Consider the following 22,286-nt stretch of genomic DNA (forward strand, 5'->3'; position numbering starts at 1 on the left):
GTGTGCTCATCAAGACATATTTAGGTTCCTCTCCCGGTAGAAGTAATTGGATGAAAGGATATGTGAGAGGAAACAATTTATCAATGGCCTACGTTGTGAAGGGAATACAAAGGCCTAAATAAAAAATATAATAATATGTGAGAGGTGTTGCAAAAAATGATTTGGTCTCAACTTTCCAGCTTTTCACAACTGCTTTTTTTGTTATTTCACATTTTTATACAATCTTTATAACATGGAAGAGGTATCACTACAGCAGTACATCTGCTTAGTAATGGCAATTTACACATTGCTGAAGATTTTATAGAGAAATAAATTTCTTCCTCTCACTTGTACAGAGTGCAATATGCTTAGTAAAGCAGGGATGTCAGGACAAGTCTACCCAGGTCCAACAGTGTTTCACAGATACTTGCTCTCTGTCAATTAATTTATTTTGGATTTTAAAGTCATGCTTGGCCTATTGCAACACCTACTGGTGATAACTGATCTACAGTGCTTGTCTTAACAGAATAAAATGGGGCATTACATACTTATATAAAGAGAATTTTTTTAATCATTCTGTAAATTCCATAATTTGACAATTCTCTCTGACATTACTTTTATTTTACTTATTTATTCACATGGAGAAACATGTGAACATGCACTTTGGTGATGTTCTGGATAGATTTTGATTGGATCTTTAATGTCCAAGAAGAGATTGTGATTGTGAATTAATGTGATTGTTGTTAGCTGCATCGATGAGATCTGTCTGTGATCATCTATATTGATAAGAAACCTCTGCAGCCTGGTTGCACAGCTACTGATCTGAGAAGACATAATGGAAATACAATATTCACATTTTTAAAACGGCAATAAAAATCCAACCAAAGCACTGTCTAGATTATTTATGTTCATGCAGAGATGTTCAGTATGCCTTTACACAGGGTCTTAGTTGATGGAACACATAAGGTTGAAGCAGCTTTTACAAAACATGGTGTAATTATTCTTTTTCAGTTTTGTAATACACATAATAACAAAATAATATATTGTAAATGAGCCTCTAAGGAAATATTCACCCCGGATTATGGCACAATGGATGGCAGCATCACATTAAATGCACAGATAAAAATACACACTATTATATCTTAATATACACTAGGCACTAAACACTTGGTTCCGCTGCTGAGCACTGGCGTCCGGACGGACACAATAGCAGGCAGCACCGGAAGACATGCCGTTGGCGCGAATAACAACAAAGCTGCTGCTGTGATTTTGCTTTTAAACTATTAGCTTTAAATAACTTATTATGACGCGTTATATATATTTATTTGTGTGACAAATTGTATTCGGCTGTGATAACGCGAGTGTCTAACTTATGGTCTTAGAAACATCTCTGTATTTCTGCTCGTTGCTTGAAAGCTAAACGGTAACGTTGTATACAAGCTAGCTGCTAAATGTACACTACATTAATATTTTATTTAATATCTCAGTATTGCCTACTCGTTGACAATGTATAGTTATTCTTATTAAGCAATTTAGGCATGTTTAGTTCGTGGAGCTGTTAGTGACAGATTAAAAACACAGAGGTTAATATTACTGCGTCTAAACCTGCTGTCACTTTGAGTCAACCGAGGAAAAGGTAAGTTAACGTTGATTAAGTTGTTTTAAAAAGGCGCTGCCTAAAAGAACAAGCACATAGCCAGCTCTTATTTTCTTATCCTTGCTTTAAAATGTAAATTGGTTTGTATTTGTATTTGTTTTTTGTTAATGTGCACTCTGTGATATGACTGCCATCATAGCTTTGTTGTGTTTTCACAGGTTCACCATGTCTAAAGAGGAGAGGGAGGGCTTCATTGTGAAGTTTGTGGAAACTAAAGGACAAAAGACTGAGTATGCTCAGAAGGCCTATGATGTAAGAGTCACTATCTGACTGACAACACAAGTTTTGTTTATATTCATATTTTGATTTCTCCTTTTGGATGTCGAAGATTGTTGGTTTCTGTTCATGCAGGCCATTTTGGAGCTGCAGTCTGAGAAGTATTTGAAGACCATCGATGAGGACAGTGTTTTACAGCTGGACCATAAAGACAAGTCTCTGTTCGTCTTCAGTAACTTCACCACGCCAGCTTTCCTCCACTGCAAGAAGGTCTGGTTCACTGCTATTCACTGAAATCTGAATCCTGAATGCCACAGAAAATGGTGAATTGTTGTCACAGAAGTTAATTGTTATTTACTGTCTCTTTGTTGTTTTGTATTTGTATAGCTTGGCTGTAGACTGGTGAGTCCACTGGTGGTTTTGTACTGCCTGCAGCAGCAGCGCTGCGTTCCCAAAGCAGAGAAGCCCGTCTATAACATGGCCATGGCCGACGTCACCATCTCCTGCACCAACCTGGACAAGCCTACACGGGTCAGTCCACTGCCTCTGATACTAACTGTAGATTGAATTCTCTGTAATCCAGCAAGGCACACTTCTGTGTGGTAACTAAAATGACTTGTGTGTCATTTTATGGACTTCACTTAGGAAAATATTAGGGTTAGATTAGTTGCACTGGTGTTTGGTATATATTACTGGCAACAAATTTAGCTGCTTATTCTTACCCACTGCATTCTTGTTCTTCGGTTTAGACTCATAATAGCAAGTTTTTTAATCTTTTGTATGAGCTCTGGTGTGTTTACTGTATCCCACATAGCCTAGTTTTTACATGTTCACCTGCATTTTAAAGAAGCATGTTTTATGTTTTGTAAATGCACTTTTATATGTATTATATTTTGAGTTTTTTGCCAGACTTCATAACAATGTTCTCTCTTTGAGATAATAAGGATTTGCTCGGTCATGATCTTGGCAACTTAGCACAGATTGCATCAGACTTCCCATATATTGTTAGTGTTATTGATTGTTCAAAAGTGGCCATCAGGGTCTCAATAGCACAAGAGCAGATTGACAGGAATAGGGAAAGGCATCATTTCAACAACATTCACTTGCTGTGTGATGGAGACATGCACATATGAAGAGCTTGCCTAAAGATGTAATGCACAAAGTGTAGAGTGGCTTGTTGGTGATTTGAACAGAAATCAGCTTTCATTACAAAACCCATCATATTAAGCTACAGGAACATAACCTCACACAGCTTAAACTGATCCCTTAGTGTTTAAGATTAAAGGCGAGGGAATAGCTTAAGTTAGTAGAATATTCTCACAAGTAAACATTGTCTGTGTGTGTGTGTGTGTGTGTGTGTGTGTGTGTGTGTGTGTGTGTCTCCATAGACAGAGGTGATGGACTTGGTGCAGCTGATGGGCGGACGTGTGTATCTTGACCTTAATGTGTCTGTCACACACCTGATAGCAGGAGAGGTGGGCAGCAAGAAATACCTGGTAGCTGCCAGCCTTGGAAAACCCATCTTACTGCCCTCATGGGTCAAAGCATGCTGGGAGAAATCCCAGGACAGGTATTTACACCCCAGACATTTCTGTTTTGACATCAGCCTGACACCGTTTGTCCACCACCATTACAGCAGGTTGGTTAGGGGCATGTCGTTTTTGTTTACATAGATGTACTGTAGATTTTTTGTGATTCTTTTGTTGGACAAATGTACATATTCATTTTAGGATTAAAAAATCATTACCTGGAGATTATCATTTTATGTCATTAGTATAGACAACCCAAGTGTTATTTTGTCAGTGTAAGACTCAAGTTACCCACTATCATTGAAATTGTACCATATTTTGAAGTTCTGTGGTGTCAGTTAGGTGGCTCTTTTTAGATATAGATGTAGATATTTCATTTTGAAATAAAGCTCCTCAGTGTCTCGTCAGTCTCCTCAGTACCTCTGTGTTTTCTTCAGCCTTTTCAGGTACACAGATTTGCCCATGGAGGAGTACGTGTGTCCTGTGTTATATGGCTGTACAGTTTGTGTTACTGGCCTGTCCACCGCAGAGCGGAAAGAGGTGCAACGTCTGTGCGAGCAACACGGAGCCAACTACTCTGGTCAGCTCAAAATGAACGAGTGTACGCACCTCATCGTTAGCGACCCAACAGGCAAGTCACCAATACCTCAAACCCATATGCCCTCATTATTTTTATGGGAATTCATCTCTGTCAAGCCTGATTATTGATAGGACACCACAATTAATTATGTATTGTTTAAGCATTCAATTTATCTCCTTTCATTTAAAACACTCACTGAAATCAAAAACAGACAATATCATAATAAACAAAATAATCATTTTAAGGGTATTTGCACAATTGGTGCCCACATTGCTTCCAGTTAAATTCTGAGTATTTATATTTGGTTGCAGGTCAGAAGTATGAGTGTGCACGGAAGTGGAATGTGTACTGCGTGTCTCTGCATTGGCTGTTTGACAGCATAGAGAAGGGCTTCTGTCAGGACGAGAGCCGCTACACTGTGGAGCGCAGCACAGCCAAGCCAAGCCGACCACACACTTCCACCCCCACTGGGACCAGCAAGAAGGAGGGTGAGCCACAGATCTGCACTACATGACTTTTTGTTTATTAAATGACATTGCTCTTCTGGCTTGGTAGTGTGACAGAGGTTGAGCTCAACAGTTTTATCCCTCATCAAACATGTCAGAGTTGGACCTTTGGACCTGGATGTTGTATTAATGAGTTGTTTGTGTGTTTCTACTCCAGAGGGTCCGTCTCTGTTGGGCTTGAGCCACATTTCTGTCAATGCCAGTATGACAATAAATGACACGGCCCTCACCAACGGTACCCTCAGTCGTCTGGAAGCTCCTGACCCTCTGGATAGCCTGGACCTCACTGTGTGCCCTGCTGATGATATCCTGGATGGCTGTAAGGTAAGCATGTAATTTTTAATGTAATGGTAAAGTAGTGAAACAAGCACAGATTTTAGGCTGTGTTTCACAAGTGTTATTTTTCAGTTGTACCTGTGTGGCCTGCCAGCAAAGAAACTGGAGAAGCTGCGGCGCCTGGTGAACGCTGCAGGCGGCCTGCGCTTCAACCAGCCCAGTGAAGAGCTCACTCATGTGGTCATGGGTGAGCCAGACCAAGACCTCAAGAACTTCCTGTCCAAGGCCACACACAGGTTTGAACAACAGATGTAGTACAAACCATTTGTAAACCTCATTTCAGTGTTTAGCATTAAGACTTTTTAACTGACCCTGCAGGAAAAAGTTAAGTTTTATGATTTTCCCCTCTATCATAGTTTGTTCTGACTGGTAAGAAAAACACATTAAAATGAACAACAGAAGGAGCAAAGCACTGTATACACAGTGAAATAAAGGCATAGGGTGGAGTGTACATCAGTTGCAGTTTATCAAGTTTACTACATGTCACATTATTGAGTTCTCACTGATATTGCATGTAGGTGCTAAAAGTCACAGCTCTGTGCATGTTTTTTTCCTCAGACCTCATGTAGTGACGGTGCAGTGGCTGCTTGACAGCTTTACCAGAGGCAGCCTGCTCGCCGAGGCTGGCTACTTGCACCCTGAATGTCTGCCCCCGGCCCCAGCTGCTGTAGCCATGCCCGCCCCCCACACCACCTCGTCCCGACCCAGCTTGAGCTCAGCTGCTCCACCTGTTGCCAGCCCCAGCACTCCCAGGCACAAGAAAGCGGAGGAGGATCTCTTGTCTCAGTACATGGATGATGACCGTACAGTGGGTATGTATGCAGTGGCATGTTGTTAAGCATATTATTCTCCATTTACAAATTGTTCAAGACGTTTGAAGGACGCAAAGTTTGGTCCGGGAGCCCTCAGGGCCAGGGCATTCTTAGCAAAATAACTAATAATTTAATTTCACTACACGTATATAATACAGAAAATATGTAAGTTATAATTTTAAAGTTGCATTTAAATTTCACTGCTTTGAATCTTAATATTTGTCATTGATAAAGTATGACATCTAAATCACTTCATATTTCACACAAACCAAAATGTCTTCACATCAGGAACTTGAGGGCAAAATCAATAAAAGTCAGCTTGGGAGTCCAGAATTTGAAAAACACTTTTGTCTGGCATTATCTGGCCTTTTTTAGATTGTAGATTTATATATAACAACTGATTTAATGTCATTGCCTTTTAATCCTGTAGTTGAAATGCCTCCCCCGGCTGAGGGCACCAGCAGGAGGTCCAGCCGTGCAGCTGCAGAGCCCCAGGCTGAGCCTTGGGCTCAACATCAGACCAGTGAACTCGAGCCGTACTCCACCCTGCAGGAGGTCAGTGAGGCCGGCCTGTTTGCAGGGAAGCGTTTCCTGTTGGTGGGATTTGGCACTGAGGCCGAGGCCCAGCTCTCTGTGCTGGTGACAGAGAACGCCGGCAGGGTGCTTGTGGGCCGAACACGAGCTGTGGCAGACTATGCCGTGGTCCCACTGTTGGGCTGTGAGGTGGAGGCAACAGTGGATGAAGTGGTCACTGATACCTGGCTGGTAAGATCACAGACATGTTTGATTCTTTTGCTCTATGTAGGGAAGGCAACAGCATTTATTGTGATTTCTCTGTCACATGTTGATATGTCAAGAGGTCAGGTGATTGTAAAAGGCAGCAAACATAGCATTTTATTTTATATGTTTTATTTAAGCGCTTTGTCGTGTTGCCTGCTGTCTCAACTTTATTCCTGCTGTGACAATTAAATTTCCCTGTGGGATAAATCAAATTAAAGATGACTCCACACACTGCTCCTGCCTAGCATCACCGTCTATTCATCATAGTGACGCTCCAGTCCCTCTTTATCTTCACCAGATTACATCAGCCTTACAGCTTTCATACATCATACATAATTGTGTTATTGTGAGAAGTCATGGACTATCACTCTTGATGCACAATATCACTTCATATCACTTCTCACAGTGGCACAGTTAGGTTTGACTTGTGAAAGCTGCAATGAAAATGTTTTTCATGCAAAAAGTATAACTCTTGTAAATATTAACACTGTATATGTTTGCATCTGGTTGTGTTATTGTACTTTTACTAGTGACGAATATGAGGAATATTTTTATCCATGAAATATTAATTATTGAGTGACCCTTCTGTGAAAGATTTCCAACATTTGGCATACAGCATGGGTGGAGCATTGTCTGTTTAAAGTCCCCATGAAATGACCGCACATGACTTCTACTTCCTTTAAAACAGAGTATCTTAAATAGTGATATCATCCTACTCTAGTGGGTGTAAATTAAAATTTCAGACAATAAATACTTCAAAAATCTTCTCTCACCCACCTTTCCTTTCAAATAAAATTGTGTTTCCATCCAAAACTGATATTCCATTGTTTTGCACTTGTGAATGATCCTTCCCTGCACTATGTCCCGCCCAAACATCCTGTTTGAACAAGAAATTCATAAAAGAAAGTAAGAGTCCATTTCATGGGGGTCTTTAAGATCGTCTTTGTTCAGTTTGTCTGTATACAAATGTCTAGAGGACTGAAATATCATAATGATGAATAAATGCTGATGCTGTGCAAGCAGGATCCTCTTTCTTTTGATTTTTGTATCACTTTCTCATAAGAACCTGCTACTGCATTTTCTACACATCTACATATTTCTTTCAGTAGAAATGTATCTTGAAGCTCATCAGTTGTTTTCTGATGATGTTGTGGTTTGGTATAAGACTGCTGTGTAATTTTCATATCTTCTAGTCATGTTTTTCTCCTTTTTTCTGTCCAGGCCATGTGTGTGGAAAAGGAGTCTGTTCTGCAGCTTTCTTCCAACCCCTTGTTCACCCCTGTTCCTGTGATGGAGGGCCGCTTTCCACTCAAGGACTGTGTCCTCTCTGTCAGCCAGTTCACTGGAGCAGAGCGGGAGTCCCTAGTGGAGCTGGCCAAGCACCTTGGAGCCAAGTACGCCTACCTTGCTGTCTGAATGCACATGCACATGCTGTTTTACTTACAGACTAGGGGTATAAACATTATGAGCTGGAGCAAAGTCTCACTTTTTTCAAAATGTATGTGTGGGAAGGGGTCATTTTGACTGACATTTGGGTTCATTAAGATAAATTCCAGTAGTTGCTGGAGTTTAAGAGTGACTCCTTTTTGAAAGTATTTTGTTTGTGCTTACTTTGTTTTTTACAGTTGACAGTATGATTTTTGTTTTTATTTTTTCCATACTGGAATGGTTTGAGCGCACAGTATAAGCAGAGAGGGGTTTAGTTGCAGTACTAGAAGTAATATTATGCATTTCATAATGTATAGATGATTAATGCTACATTTGTTTTGAGCAGGAAGGCCAGAGTACACAGGGGAGAGTCAATGTTCCTTCTTGGGAATGAAAAGGAGGCTCTTGGTTGGAGTCATTACCTAACATAAATTAATTTCCTGCACAGTGTACATCCACCCTCAGCTGGCCTGACCATTGTGAGTGACCTGGCTTCTGTCTATATCTCTCCTTCCCTCTCTCCTGCAGTGTCCAAGATTACTTTGTGCGCATGGCTAATCAGAAGAAAGGCATGCTGGCCAGCACTCACCTGGTGCTGCAGAGCCCAGAAGGCACCAAGTACCAAGCAGCCAAGAAATGGGGGCTGCCAGCTGTCACCATGCGCTGGATACTAGAATCTGCTAGGACAGGCCAGAAAGCAGAGGAAGAGCGTTTTCTTGTTGACCTTCCACCTTCACCAGGTTAGAATGATGCACCTGAGCCTTTGGTAGATGTAAATTTGATTTACATGGTCTGGATTTAGAAATTGTTGGATAATGTTAGTTTGTATAACTCGTTGGTGCAAATAAAGTAAACCTTTGTCAGCTATAGCATGGCTTTCTGTGCTGACAGAATGACTTTATTTCCTTGTTCCACAGAGAGGGACGATGAAAGTTTTGTCGGTGGTTCCCAGAAACCAAACATGCCTCCTCCAGCGAATTCCTCCCCAGAGATCCCCCTGCTGGGTCCCCAGAGCGGCAAGGCCGTCACCCCTCTGGATGTAGGTCGATTCCAGAGCAAAGTATTCCGCTCTGTGTTGGACCAGATGAAGCCCAAAGAGAACCCCAGCACCCCACGACAAGGCCAGGAGGGCAGCAGGAGGAACCCTCTTCAGAAGGAGCCCTCCCTGCAGCTGGACACTCCCTCTCGCTTCCTCAGCAGAGACCAGCTCTTCAGGCCCTCTTTCAATATCAAGGTTGGACTCAACGAGCTCTTGGTTTAAACAGTGAAACTGCAGGACTTAATCTTCAATCTAGTGCTGGGTTTTTACCTCTTTTGGCGTTAGATATTGATTTTGTCATGTCTTTTAAGCTTGTAGCAGTATATTTTGCACTGCTGTTCACAGATGTCGGACAGTTACCGTTTTACACTTATATTGTCCCTTTTGTTTAGGATGCACTAGGAGCGTTGGAGACTCCAGGGGGAAGGGCCAAGCCAGGAGAGAAGGTGGAGACTCCGCTGACTGATGTCATCAACAGGAACCTGCAGGTGGCTCTGGCCAACAGCACCCGTGCCCACACCTCAGAAATGCAGGCGCTTACTGCTAGCCCCCAGTTCAGCAGGACAAATGAGCAGGTTGGTGAACACACAAAAAAATCATAGAAAGACACAGCAGGGTGGCCTGGTGGTTAGTGGTTTAGATCCCTGTCACAGCCTAACTCCGATTTGAGGAGTATTGCACAAAGCACAATTAATGTTTAAGGGTGCATTCGTGCTTCAGAACGATACAGAGCACCTGGGCCCAGTGTGAGTGCGTCCTAAAAACCCCATGAAATGGACTCTTACTTTCTTGATTTTATGTAGTTCCTATTGAAACAGGATGTTTGGGTGGGACATAGTGCAAGGAAGGATAATTCTCAAGTGCAAAGCAATAGGATATCAGTTTGGGAGAGAAACACAATTTTATTTGAAGAAGTGTGTGGATAAGAGAGGATGTTTAAGATTTGTCAGTTTTATTGGTTGATATTTTAATGAACACCCACTATTGCAGGATGATGTCACTATTTAAGATATTCTGTTTTATAGAAAGAAGATGTCAGTGAGCTCATTTCATGGGGACTTCAAAAAGTGTTACACAATATCCTCAGAAATTTTGTTTATTAGCAAACATCAACATGGATAACTGAATCATATTCCTGAGCCTAACATTCAAGTTTTGTTTTATGGATTCAACTGACTGTAGCCAGGATATAGCAAAAGCTTTTTCACAGTTATCTGGCTGACTTTTCAATCCTGCTCTCAGGAATACTCCCCAGCTCACTCATTGATAGACAATTTACCTAAGAGTATTAGGTAAATTTCTGGTATAGTAACATAAAAATGCAATACCCATTGCCATCCCCTAAATTCATTGTTGATACCCACAGAAAAGCCACTGACTTAGTTTATTTATCTACATTTGGCAACCTATTGGCTATTTGGTATTTCATACTTCTTGGGTTTACTACAACATACAGTACTATGTCCTGATAGTAGGTAGATAATATAAGAGGATAGACTGGGACAGAGGAGACACCGCCAGGCACCACAGACTGGTAATGTTACTGACCTGCTCAATACTTGGTGCAGAGTGGGAGAAAGGATAACATCGCAACTAATACAATATTGAAAGGAAATAGCACTGTCTAGAAATAATTGCACCTTTAAGCATGGTCAAAGGCCATCATTACACATGACACAAACACACACACACACACACACACACTGCACAGCCGGTCGATGGCCATTGGAGACACAGAGAGAGAAGTAAAAGAGAGTGTATCCCACACAGTCTCTGCACCACAGAAGGAAGCTAAACACATGCAGATAGAGGTATAGCCTAAAGCAACTTGAGGATTTTTTAATGAACCCGATGCATCCCTTCAGGTTCAGGCTGACTTTGAGAACTCTGCTCTGCACAGAAAGACTGGCTGCTCCTTTGCTGCTCGGTTTATGCTTTGAAATGCGTGCGGCAACGCAGCAGAACTGGACAGTCGCTTCAGTCTCACGTGAATGATGCATTGTGAGCTTAAAGCTGATGTGATGCTTGTGGTCCAGACACAGCATAACCTTCCCATTATGGAACAGAATCATTTTTTGGGACATCTGGCAACCCTAAATTTGCATGATATAAATTTTAGACCAATGATTTAAAAATAATTAATGATACTCTGCACAAATTTCCCATATTTAGTGGTTGGCAGCACACCACTTTGTATGTTGAGGGAAACACTGAGAATCGGAATGACTGTATTGCTGTATAATTGCACATTTACATAAATACATACTGGCACACAGGGAGCCATGTCGGAGCCTCTCATATTTAGTGCACAGGGAAAGTAGGCATATGATTAAATAGACTATTACATATATCACTTGACATATGAATAAAAGGATTTGTAATTTTGTGGGTATAGGTCCCAGAAAAGGAAGCTGGTCCCCTGGCTGGTGTTGTGATCTGCGTGGGAAAGAAGCTGGTCAAAATGCAGGGCGAACTAAACGCCATTGCTGCCTCGCTCGGCGCAGACTTCAGGTATTCAGTACATTTTCAACTTAAGTCAACTGTAAATGACTATGGATGCAAGTTAATAAAAGACGATTGGAGTCTCTAGCCTCCATTTGTTAACAAGTACACATTGTGTCTCTCTCAACTTTGTTAAGGTGGACCTGTGATAACACGGTGACTCACTACATCTACCAGGGACGTGTTGGAGACAACACACGGGAGTACAGAGGCGTGAAGGAGAGAGGGCTACATGTGGTGTCCCAGCACTGGCTACAGGCTGTAGGTTCCTGGTATCAAATATAATCGTAACCCAAGCTCTGGCTCTACTGTTACTCTGTAGTGAACTGCATAAGCAGACGTGGAACATTTTAGTCTCTTACACTGCCAGCAGTAGAGGTGACACTCTTCATTTTAAATTAATTGAAAACATTCAACACTACCTTAGTTTGAAAGAAAATAAGATTTGATATTGTACATTTTTCTGTTATCAATAATGACAGGGTTGATGTAATTTAATCATATTCTGGCTCTGATTGTAGGTGATCACAATACTCAAAAAAATCCAAAGGGTTGTTTCATTTCAAGTGGTGTATAGAAGACATCTGCATGCAGTGAATGAAAATCAGTTGCTGCTCAGCAAATGTTTTTCCTTTTGTACAACTTTAAATCAAAGCGTGTTATGAACAGAGAAGGCTGTCTCTTGAAATTAGGCAGCGTTTCGTTGATATTACTTACATAAGCTTGTAAAGTTATTTTGTCTTCAAGAAGATTTTGATGCATAAAATGAATTAAGATACTTTTGATTTAATCTGGGACCTCTGTGTCATGGTAGTAGAACCAGCTTTGTCTTTCCTATTAGCATTCAGTATTCACATAGCAGACATCATCTGGGAGACAAAATTAGCATCCCATCAACAGTAGCAGAATAGCTAATCACACACAGCTTTGATATGCTAATTTTGGAGACAAATGGGAGTTTCAGTCACAAGTTTCCTCTCATAATGGTTTCATTCACTTAATTCTTGTGACAACTCTAATGCACATTGATGTATGGGCATGAATTGTATGCACTAACAACCAGTGCTGAATTGTGCAGTGTGCTACGGAGCAGAGGCATGTCTCGGAGTCTCTGTATCCGTTCACCTACAACCCGAAGATGAGCCTGACCCTCAGCCAGGTGCCGGACAGCTCCCAGAGGTCCCCGCCTTTCACACGCACCCAACTCAAAGACACGAGCGAGACTCAGGACAACAAGGTGTGCTTTGACAAGTTGTTCACCTCTGTTTTTGAATCTGCTGTGTTTGCACGGTCAAGATGGAGGTCTTTAAGGCGGCATGATGGTGTAATGAAAAGAAACTTTGCCCTTTAATAAGAGCGCTGGGGTTCAAGCCCCTATACTGGCAAATAGCTACGCTGCTGAAGTGTTAATGAGCAAAATAATCGACTCTACAAGCTTTAGCAACTGTTCTGTAGATGAACCTGTGGAGGGCAAGAGAAAAGGGAAGTATTATCTCACATTTAATTACCACATTAGTTGCTGTAAAACAGACATCATACACTCTGTCTCTATAGGGAACCTCATGTTGACGTGCTCTTGAATGTTCCTGACTGCTCTGAGCATAAGTCTATTTTTAATCATCAGAACACTGAGTGCTAGAAGTCCAGTGGAGAGGCAGTGCCTCAAATGTGCTTTCAGTTGTGGCTTAGCAACAGCAGGAGGCACAATAAGTGCTTTACATGTGCATCCATTTTCTGATTTTAGCTAATAAAGGGGTTCCTGGTGGGGGGTCCCTTTTTTGTTTTCTGTCTCTTTTATCAGTCTGAGCACAATGCCACAGAAGACGGCACAACCTCCCGCTGTGTAAATGATGGAGAGGCAGATCAAGAAGAAGTGCAAGACACAACAGAAAGGACAGGTCGGACACATTTGCACAGCTACCTTAATTAATTCCAGATAGCTTTTGCACATCTCTAAATAAAGCAGTGATTTATTTGCTTGCTTTTGATTTAGATCTGTCAGAAACTCTGGAAATGAGAGAAAACCTGCAGAGACAGCTTCAGGAGATCATGTCAGCCACCAAGCTGACCACAGGGAGGCGTGCCTCAGCAAGGCTCCTCAGGCTGGGCTCGGGAGGGGCTGACTCACGCCCCAACACCCCTGATGGGTCTCGGGTTGGACGCAGTGGGAGTAGACGCACTCTAGAAGCTCTGAGGTGAGCAGGGAGTGAACCGGCAGTTACCTTTATGGTCAAACTGTAATAATCTTAAACATAGAACGTGTCAAAGCAAACTGTAAACTATTAGTGGTGTGGCAGGAGCCTAGATTATAGAGCAGCCAGCTTCTGCTGAGTGGAAAGTCACTGTCGAACTCTTAGAGCAGCTGGCAAAATCTTGGTGACAAAAGCATATAAAAAAGACGACTGAAGACAGGGCAGCTCCCCGGTGTCTTGATATCGAAGTCTATGAATGTTTATCAGGTTGTTGTGCAAAAAGAGGGGTGCTCAGTTGCTTTTCTCTGGATAAAAAATGTTAAAATTAAGAGAAATTTAAAGAGTTGGATTTATTACACAAGAGAATTTGTTTCCTTGGCCTCACACTCTTCCAGTTCAATTTAAATCCAACTAATCATTCTCCTCTACTTCCAGGGTGTCCAGAGAAGCAGCCATGGACCTAAACACGGAGCCGTCCCAGAGTGAACAGATAGTCTGGGATGACCCGACAGCGAGGGAGGAGAGAGCCAAGCTGGCCGACAACTTACAGTGGCCCGGCAGCCCCTCACAGCACTCGGAGCCCCTCACAATCCCACCTCCCACCACAGAATCAGAAAACGCCCCTCAGCTAAGAGACTCCATGACGGACTCTGAGCTGGTGGAAATGGGTAAGAGATCAAGAATCTGCAGTGTATTGTCAGCCTTGTATATTTATTCAAGTCTCTTTTTTAATGTAGTAAAGTCAACATAAACATAAATCAAGTATAAAATTGGCATAACCTTTTTGTTAAAAACCTATAACGTTTTACTTTGATGTTGGCATTTTTCCCTCTATCCACTTCCCACCCCCAGCGGCTTGTGATGTCATCGACCAGCATATGGGCCAGAGGATCATGACCCCTCCAGCAGAGGAGCCCGAAAATGATATCCTCACTCCCAAAGCCCCCACCATAGCCTTCCCCCTTGCCAACCCTCTGGTAGCACCTGGGCCACAGGTGAGCATGCACTTAAAATGAACTTACACGAAAATGTTGTATTCTCATAACCGTTATGCAGGTAATTGTCAGGGGCAATGATAAAGGCATGATTTTGTTACATTACATTCTGATTTAATGACCAGATAATTTGAGCATTAAGCTTCTGCTGTGTTCTGTTTTGCTGTGGCTGGCACCTCAGCAGCTAATAATAGCCTGTTCTCTCTATTAACATGCACAACTACAAATGTGTGCAAACGCAGCTACATAATTTGTAATGCGCAGAGCTACATTTGCAATACAAACCCAGTAACCTCTGTTTCACTGCTTCAGTTCTTATTTCAAACGAGCTGCTGATGATAAAAGGTTGTTTCTTTCCCCGCAGGAGGAAAGCAAGGAAGAAAAGGAGCCACCGCGATTCCAGCTGTCCTCCCTCAGCCCTCAGGAACGCATTGATTACAGTCACCTCATAGAGCAGCTGGGTGAGTCTCCCCTCTAATTAGAGCTGCAACAGCACAGGGTTTCATCACGCTGCAGAGAAAGGGCAACATATCACAGACTGGCAATAAGAGAATTTAATTTCTGATGATTCAGAAAGAGGCTCTGCTACTGGGATTTGGAACGATTTCCTCTGCCAGGAATATTGCAGGCCCAGTGTCGGTAATGATTTACTTATTGCACTACATGCAATACAAGCTGACTACTGGTGATAACATGTACCTGAAAAAAATCATACAGTGGCAGGAATATGTTAAACCATTAGTCAAGATTATCTCCCAATATGATCCTTGTTGGTCCTTCAGTGTAAATAAGATGATGACAAGCTTCAAATACAGCAGCACTTAAGTGAAATCAGTATTTATACTCATATAGTTTGCTCTATCACATGTATCATTTACAAACAATAGAAATGTCTTGAAAAGGGGAACGATAGATTACATAAACCGGTCACCTACAAGCAAATGTTTTCCAGGTTGTTGGTGGGTTTTTTGTTTGTTTGTTTTTTTGCCTTTTTTTCTCTGTTATTTCATGAAAGATGGAAGGATTATGTTTTATCCACAGCAGCTTATCAGTGAGTCAGCAGGTAGGGGTTGATGTTTTGCTTAAGGACACTTTGACAAGACATATGGCTGTTAAGGGAATCTAACCTGTAACCTTTCACTGTAGCAGTGGACTTGAATCATTTTCCCATCAGCGGTGTATTCACCATTTCACATCAGTTTATGATGATATCTTCTGTGTAATTTTCAATCTTTCTGTGTGTATTTCAGGGGGCATTGTCCTGGACAAGCAGTCTTTTGATCCGACCTGCTCCCACATCATCGTAGGAAGCCCGCTGCGTAACGAGAAGTACCTGGCAGCAATGGCCGCCGGCAAGTGGATCCTCCACCGCTCCTACTTGGAGGCCTGTCGCTCCGTGGGTCACTTCATCCAGGTCAGCAGACAGCTGTCTATCATAAGAACAGGACTTACCCACAGGTTGTCATGGAGACTGAACAATTCTTAAAAAATATTTAAGTGTAAGGTACTGAAAAGAGTAACTTAAATACCTTGGTTATCAATTCACAATTTTACCATGCAATTACAGGTTTTTCTGTGCCACTTTTATAATAATTAAGAAGAAGGTTAGGAGTACAGTGGGTAGAGCATTTTTTTTTATCTCATATGTGCTTCATTAATCTGCAAAGTTGGTTTTCATGTCACTCAGGAATTGATTTCCTGTTCTCCCTTTTCCTATACTTCCCTCTTAAAGTCATCCTATACTTCCCACTCAGCTGTTTCCAGTTTTGTTTCTTTTGATTTTTAAACTTACTTCCATGTAGAATTAAAAGGTCATTGAAAATCACATTTTCTTGTCCATTGGCCACAATGAGTGGCAAATCCCCCATATCCTGAGTCATTTATGATTTGCCAGTAAGCTATTATTAACGTTTAGATTAAAACTAAACATGCAAATGAAGGCTGCACACCTTCCAAAGTAACTGGGAGAGTAGACAGACTTTTTAACCAGAAACATCCAAGCATGTTGCTGTTATCATGTGAAAACCTTCTTAGAAAATAAGCCTTGTTTTTAGCTTCATAACCATATAATTTTCATTTTATCCAGTGGGGTTGAAAAGGTTTTCATAATCTCAAGGGTTGTAGAATTTTTCTGAATTCACAGGATCTCGTGAGTTAAGTTAAAACAGGAAAATCAGTTTTCAGCCAATGACATTAGGATTTGGTGGCAGGTGTTCATTTCCCATCCTGAATGAGAAAACCTTTGTGGCTCAAGTGCACTGGATCATGTGTGTGTGTGTATGTGTGTGTGTCAGGAGGATGACTACGAGTGGGGCAGCAGTTCCATCCTGGACGCCCTGCCCTCCATCACCGCCCAGCAGAAGAGACTGGCATTAGCCGCCATGCGCTGGAGAAAAACCCTGCAAGGCCGCTCGGAACAGGAGGTACACACACTCTCATACACACTTCGTACACAACAGTCAGAGAGTTGAATCTCAGTGACTACAGTATTGGTATTGTACAGCATTTTCTACTTCCTTTTCATATTGATTTTTCAGAGTATTAATCATTTGTTCTCTCTAAACAAGCCGTTGTTTCGTCGTCCTCAGGGAGCCTTCAGCGGATGGACTGTCATGCTGAACATCGACCAGAACAGAGAGGCAGGATTCAGGCGGTTGCTGCAGTCTGGTGGAGCGAAGGTTGATATTTATTTATTGTGCCGTATCCAATACCATCTTCGTTTCCAAATGGAAGGGCTGTTAGTTGTAGTAACTAAATGTCTTTCATCGCACCGTGCCAGAGCTTGTCCTTAAAGTCAGTAAGTCCATGTTAAGGTATGTTAGTGCCATTAGTTTAGAAAAGAATTAAAAGTGCGGTATCGGCGCAGTAGTTTTCAAATTTAAAGCAAAGTTTAATTTTTTACTAAGGGAAGTTTATTTTTACCTGAGGCTCAATGGACTTGGCTTATTTCGCTGTGGAAAAACATGTTAAAAAAACAACAACAACAAAAAAAAAAAAAAACATTATCATTGAGTGCACATCCCTTACACCTTTATGTTCCTGATCCAGTGTTCAGGTCAGTATCAGACAGGAGTAATTAAACTATAGACATTGAAGGTAAGAACTGACACAAACAAAAAGGTGACTGCACTACACTTGTCACATTACCTTTATCTCCAATTTGCTCTCACACCTGTTCATTAATGCATGGAGACACACATGTATTGTTTTTCTTTGTTCGTCACACCACGTTATACACAATCCTGCCAAAAGAAAACGTGTCAAGCCTGCTCCCACTGCTCAGCTTAATGCAGGCTAATTTATCCCCAGGTCCTGCCCAGTCCCTCTCCATCCTTGTACAAAGAGGCCACTCACCTGTTTGCAGACTTCAATCGTCTGAAGCCTGGTGACTTCCGGGTCGATGTATCAGAGGCTGCCGCTCAGGGAGTCACATGCCTGAAACCAGAGTACATCGCAGACTACCTCATGGAGGTTAGCCGGGTTTCTCATGGGATACTGCTAGCATTATCAGAATGATGCACAACATTTCTTTGTAATGTTTCACAAATTGTAACATAAAATTGCTATAATACAAAAAGCTGTTCACATGCTCAAAGTGAACTTACATAGTGAGAACTGAATAGGGGAAAAAGGTGTCATGTATTAAAGCGATTAAGAAAATCTGCTAATGGGTGAGATATCAAGTATTTTCAGTGCAGTTTCACTTGTTTCAGCATCTTGAAGGACGTCACATCACTGCACAAGCACAAAAAGTGACTTGATTAAAGAAACTTCTTGAAACAACTTAAATCGCGTTTGAAGCAAGTGGAACTGTGTCAGCCTCTTGGCAGAGTTTTCCACTTGTTTTAATGAGTTTTGAAGATTCAGTACTAGATAAAAATTTTGTGAGTTGCATTTTGTTGTTCTGTATTTTTTTTTTTTTTGTAGTGAGTCTGCTGTGTTTTTCTCCCCTCCAGGAGCCAACGCCACCCATCAAACTTTATTACCTGACTGAGACTGCCTCGGAGGAAAATCCAGGCACCCCGTCTCGCAAACGCAAGGCTGCAGCAGACACCTCCAAGCTGAAAAAGACCCGCCTGAAATGAAAAACACCCATAAATCCATAAAATGTTGACATCGTATTTCCTCTGTAATTATAATATTGTGAAAACGCTTTGTACATAAGATTTTTTATTTCTTGTATGAAAATAAAATGAATGTAACACATTGGCCATGCTATTAAGATATTTTTCTACAAGAGCCATACAGTTGCTGCTGCTATACTCGGAAACTGCAGCTGTGTTTGAGAGCACTCCACGAACATCTGCAGCCAAGTGAGTCAAAATGTTGAGTCACTTTTTGTAATAGCTGCATTGATACAGATTGGCCTATAGAGGGCAGTGTATGTGCAGTGTATGACCCAGGTGTGTAATTGGTATGGTTCCGCTCAGCATCACCATCAGAAAGTGATACTCTGACATTGTATTTCTTCAGAGACTAGATATACCAAAACATAAGAGAGTACTTGCATATTTATTTACAGTATATCCATATCAGAGCTAACCCTAACCCAGGCTATTTGCTGTATTCTTATAAAGGAAAGTATATTATCTGTCAAATATGTGCCATCTCGTATCTTCTTTCATTAGGATGGGAGCTGCACCAAGCTGCTGTTTTTCCTACACCTGATTGCATATGCTTCCCTGCAGCCCCTCCCCTCTCTGAGTCAACATGATCATGATTAATCGCTGTGATTATGGCTTCATTGTGCTGCATATTATGTGGGTTTTACAAATCCATCCTGCCTCTGCATTCATTATGACAATGTTACCCGGTAGGAAACTTAACTAGCAGCTCCATGTCCCTGGTTGACCTTCCACTTAACGTGTTCAATTTAAAAACCAGAGCCCAGAAGTCATCCAGTTGCTGGAAATCATTTGATAAAATTCCAGTTAAACATTTTGAAGCTGAGTCAGCCGGGTGTGTTCCTTCCTGCTATGGGATTATGAGCAGCTAGTATGGACTGTTTATCTCCCTGTGCTGTAAACACCAGATTTTGTTTATCCGATGTTGATTTAGGCCTGTGCTGCTGATGCCAGAGTGCCAGCCAAGGTCAGAGGTCCCTGTTGCCACCCATATGGAGGGCTAAGTGGTTTTAACCTTGTAATAGCTGGACCAGCCGGGCGGCCTCGGCCTCACGAAAGATTTCAGGGTTGAACTGCTGTTTGAATTCTGTGGGATTAGGGGAGGAGGATTTCTCCTTGCAGGGGAATGGAGGAAAGGTGATTTGGACCAGTGAATCAGATAGTAAATCATAAGAAAAATCCTCTCTGTGGAGGTTGCTGAAAAACAAAGAACTTTGCCAATTGCCAGTGGAGGTCCATAATCTAATGTGCACCTATTTGAGGGTCTGAGAAAGTTCATTTTCTCTAAATTATACAATAGTGGTCCCATTAACCGGGCCTTTATAGGTCTCAAAAAGGGATTAATTGATTCCTACATCCTTAACCACTATTTCTGATGGGAAACAGCTTAAAATACAACCTTTTTCCACCAAGAAACATGCTGCACTATTGCTACAACACCTATACCTGTGGCGCTGAGCCAAAATGCAACAGAGGGGCTTGTGGGAATGAAGTTATGCAATGACAGGTCCCACCGCACCGCTGGTTTCCATGCCAGTATAGATTTGTCCGGTTAAGACATCATGTGTGAACTGGGTGTTTTCAGTCAACAGGTGTTTCAAAGGTGAGCTAATCCCTTTCTTTCCTGGCTGGCAAGCGCTCAAGAATTGACTTTTGCTTGTCGCCTCTGTCATTTCTTCAACTTCCACTCGAGCTGCGAGCTTTTTCCCTCGCAGGACAATGAAATTTATTCCGCCACTGCTCGGGGAGACCATGAATCCCCGATCAGGATGGAAACTCTGCAGCAGCGTCCTCATTAAAATTCCCTGACCGTACACTCACCACGAAAACCTCCTTTCGTGGGTGGCACCGGCGTCCTGCGCGACACTTAATTGCGCACCACGCATTTAACCGGTGCTCACGGATTACATTTTCATCACCGTGGCCGCGGATCACGTTGCCTCGGAGCGGACAGCTGGTAGGCGTCCAAGCTATTTACAACATCAAGGCAGAGAGGAAAGGTGGGCACAGAGTCCCAGAGGTCCGGCGAGGGGTGGCGCCCGGCGCATCTCATCCAGCGCTTGGACGCACTGTGCCGCTTCCTGAGGGGACCCACACAGTCGGACACAGGCCAGTCCTGCTTTCTGCTGCCGGGGCTTCACTGGCGTGTGCTTAAGAGCTCATGTGACATTTCTTTGGTGGGGACTGGCAACATGTGCGCCTGGCTCGTGTGAAGTGTGACACAGCGGCTTTGGGGATTCATTTCTCTCGGATACGCCAAGTACCCGACGTTACGGCGCACCTTGTCTTATAGGTAAGTGGATCAGTTTGTACACTACTTTATATCAGACACCCGAGTCTCTGCATTGGCTTGGCTGATACTGAAACAGAAACGGAGAATAGCGCATCGGGCGTCCCAGTGTGTTTTTATTATAGGATGCTCTGCCTAGAATAACCTCTGCGTATTGATTGTTTCTGTACATCCTATTAGTTGTAAGCCTGGCTGAGGGCTTCCAGGCTATTATCAGCAGCAGTGACTGTGACAGACATAGGGGCTCAACGCATCACATGAGTGTCAGTAAGGAAGCCAACTCATAGGTTATTGAAACACTTTCATCACGCCTCGTTCATTAACCCGCAATCCACAGCATAATTAACAGGCTATAAGGCGTCATTACATGATATGGTTATTGATGAAGGATAAACCAGCCAATCAGCAGGAGCAAATGATGCCAAGATAGAGAGAGGTGCTGTGTGTCGTTTGTCTGAAGGATTCCTGGAGAAAGGAAATCTGAAAATTTTGTGAGGAAAAAAGGTGTTTTATGGACACAAGCTGCACCTTTTTATGATGAGATGTCCCTCATAAACTTCTATGGCAGTTTATGTTATGGTTGGATTTCCTTTGACCCCCCTCTCCCTCAACATGAAGCTGTGAATATTGTTATCATCATGTGTTGTTAGTTACATTTCATACTAAATGGATCCCCCATGATCTCCAGCCACCCAAAGTGTGACAGTCCAGGAGCAGGGGGATCACGGGGACACATTCTGGTAATTGCCCAAGTCTTTCATCACACTGCATTTTGGCGACACAGTAGCAAGATTTATGGAGGAGATTCATTACAGTGTCTTGCTGTAGTCCAAGTAAATTAGTAGTGTTTGTAATGTTTCAGTAAATTTGCTTTTGAAATGAGAACTTAGACTTGGGGCCATCGAGGACAGCTATCAAACTTGCAGCGCGAAGCTCTTTGAGTACAATTCAAGTGTTTCTTGTCAGGCAACATGGCAGGAACAAAGCAGATAATAGGAGGAACTCTCTTAAAAAGTAAGGCCACCAAGAGGCGGACTGGCATCACCAAATACCGCCTTTCAGCAGAAAGGATTCAGCTTTGTTTTGGGGGAACAGCGAGGTAGTAAAGTGCATGGTAAAGCGCATACTAATTGAACCTGCTGCCACTCTCCATTGTGATAGGAATGTTTGGTTGCCTGCTCTCCACAGCAATCCCCCACTCCTTTGTTCTGGGGGGACAATCCTCCAGTGCCATGTGTGAAGAGGTGGGGGGAGGGGTGGGGCTTTGGGGGGGTCTCAACCGGAGTATTGACATCTGTAGCTGACAGCTTCCTCAGGGCGA

General features: G+C 42.4%; 2 protein-coding genes across 3 annotated transcripts in view; both read left to right on the forward strand.

Moving 5' to 3' along the window:
* The first annotated feature begins 1,165 nt into the window (after positions 1-1,165).
* Positions 1,166-18,760, forward strand: topbp1 (DNA topoisomerase II binding protein 1). The gene is made up of 28 exons (XM_030079604.1): positions 1,166-1,615; positions 1,795-1,888; positions 1,988-2,122; positions 2,240-2,383; positions 3,241-3,422; positions 3,819-4,012; positions 4,273-4,449; positions 4,625-4,791; positions 4,876-5,039; positions 5,362-5,615; positions 6,046-6,380; positions 7,617-7,789; positions 8,352-8,563; positions 8,741-9,057; positions 9,255-9,437; positions 11,258-11,373; positions 11,502-11,625; positions 12,443-12,601; positions 13,166-13,262; positions 13,358-13,559; positions 13,992-14,224; positions 14,409-14,551; positions 14,916-15,012; positions 15,802-15,965; positions 16,846-16,974; positions 17,140-17,229; positions 17,861-18,022; positions 18,508-18,760. Exons 2-28 carry the CDS (start codon positions 1,802-1,804, stop codon positions 18,634-18,636), a joined length of 4,569 nt encoding a protein of 1,522 aa, XP_029935464.1. The 5' UTR covers positions 1,166-1,615; positions 1,795-1,801; the 3' UTR covers positions 18,637-18,760.
* Positions 18,761-20,303: 1,543 nt separating this feature from the next.
* The window catches only part of tmem108 (transmembrane protein 108), a 43,689-nt gene continuing 41,706 nt past the window's right edge, over positions 20,304-22,286 (forward strand). Inside the window, exon 1 of one of the 2 annotated variants that reach the window (XM_030079293.1) lies at positions 20,304-20,968. The gene's annotated coding sequence lies outside the window, so the exon portion shown is untranslated. Of the gene's footprint in view, positions 20,969-21,561; positions 21,586-22,286 lie in introns of those variants that run through there. The other variant, XM_030079296.1, reaches the window with a different exon arrangement.

The sequence above is a fragment of the Myripristis murdjan genome, chromosome 20 (assembly GCF_902150065.1).
Source record: "Myripristis murdjan chromosome 20, fMyrMur1.1, whole genome shotgun sequence".
Lineage (NCBI taxonomy): Eukaryota > Metazoa > Chordata > Actinopteri > Holocentriformes > Holocentridae > Myripristis > Myripristis murdjan.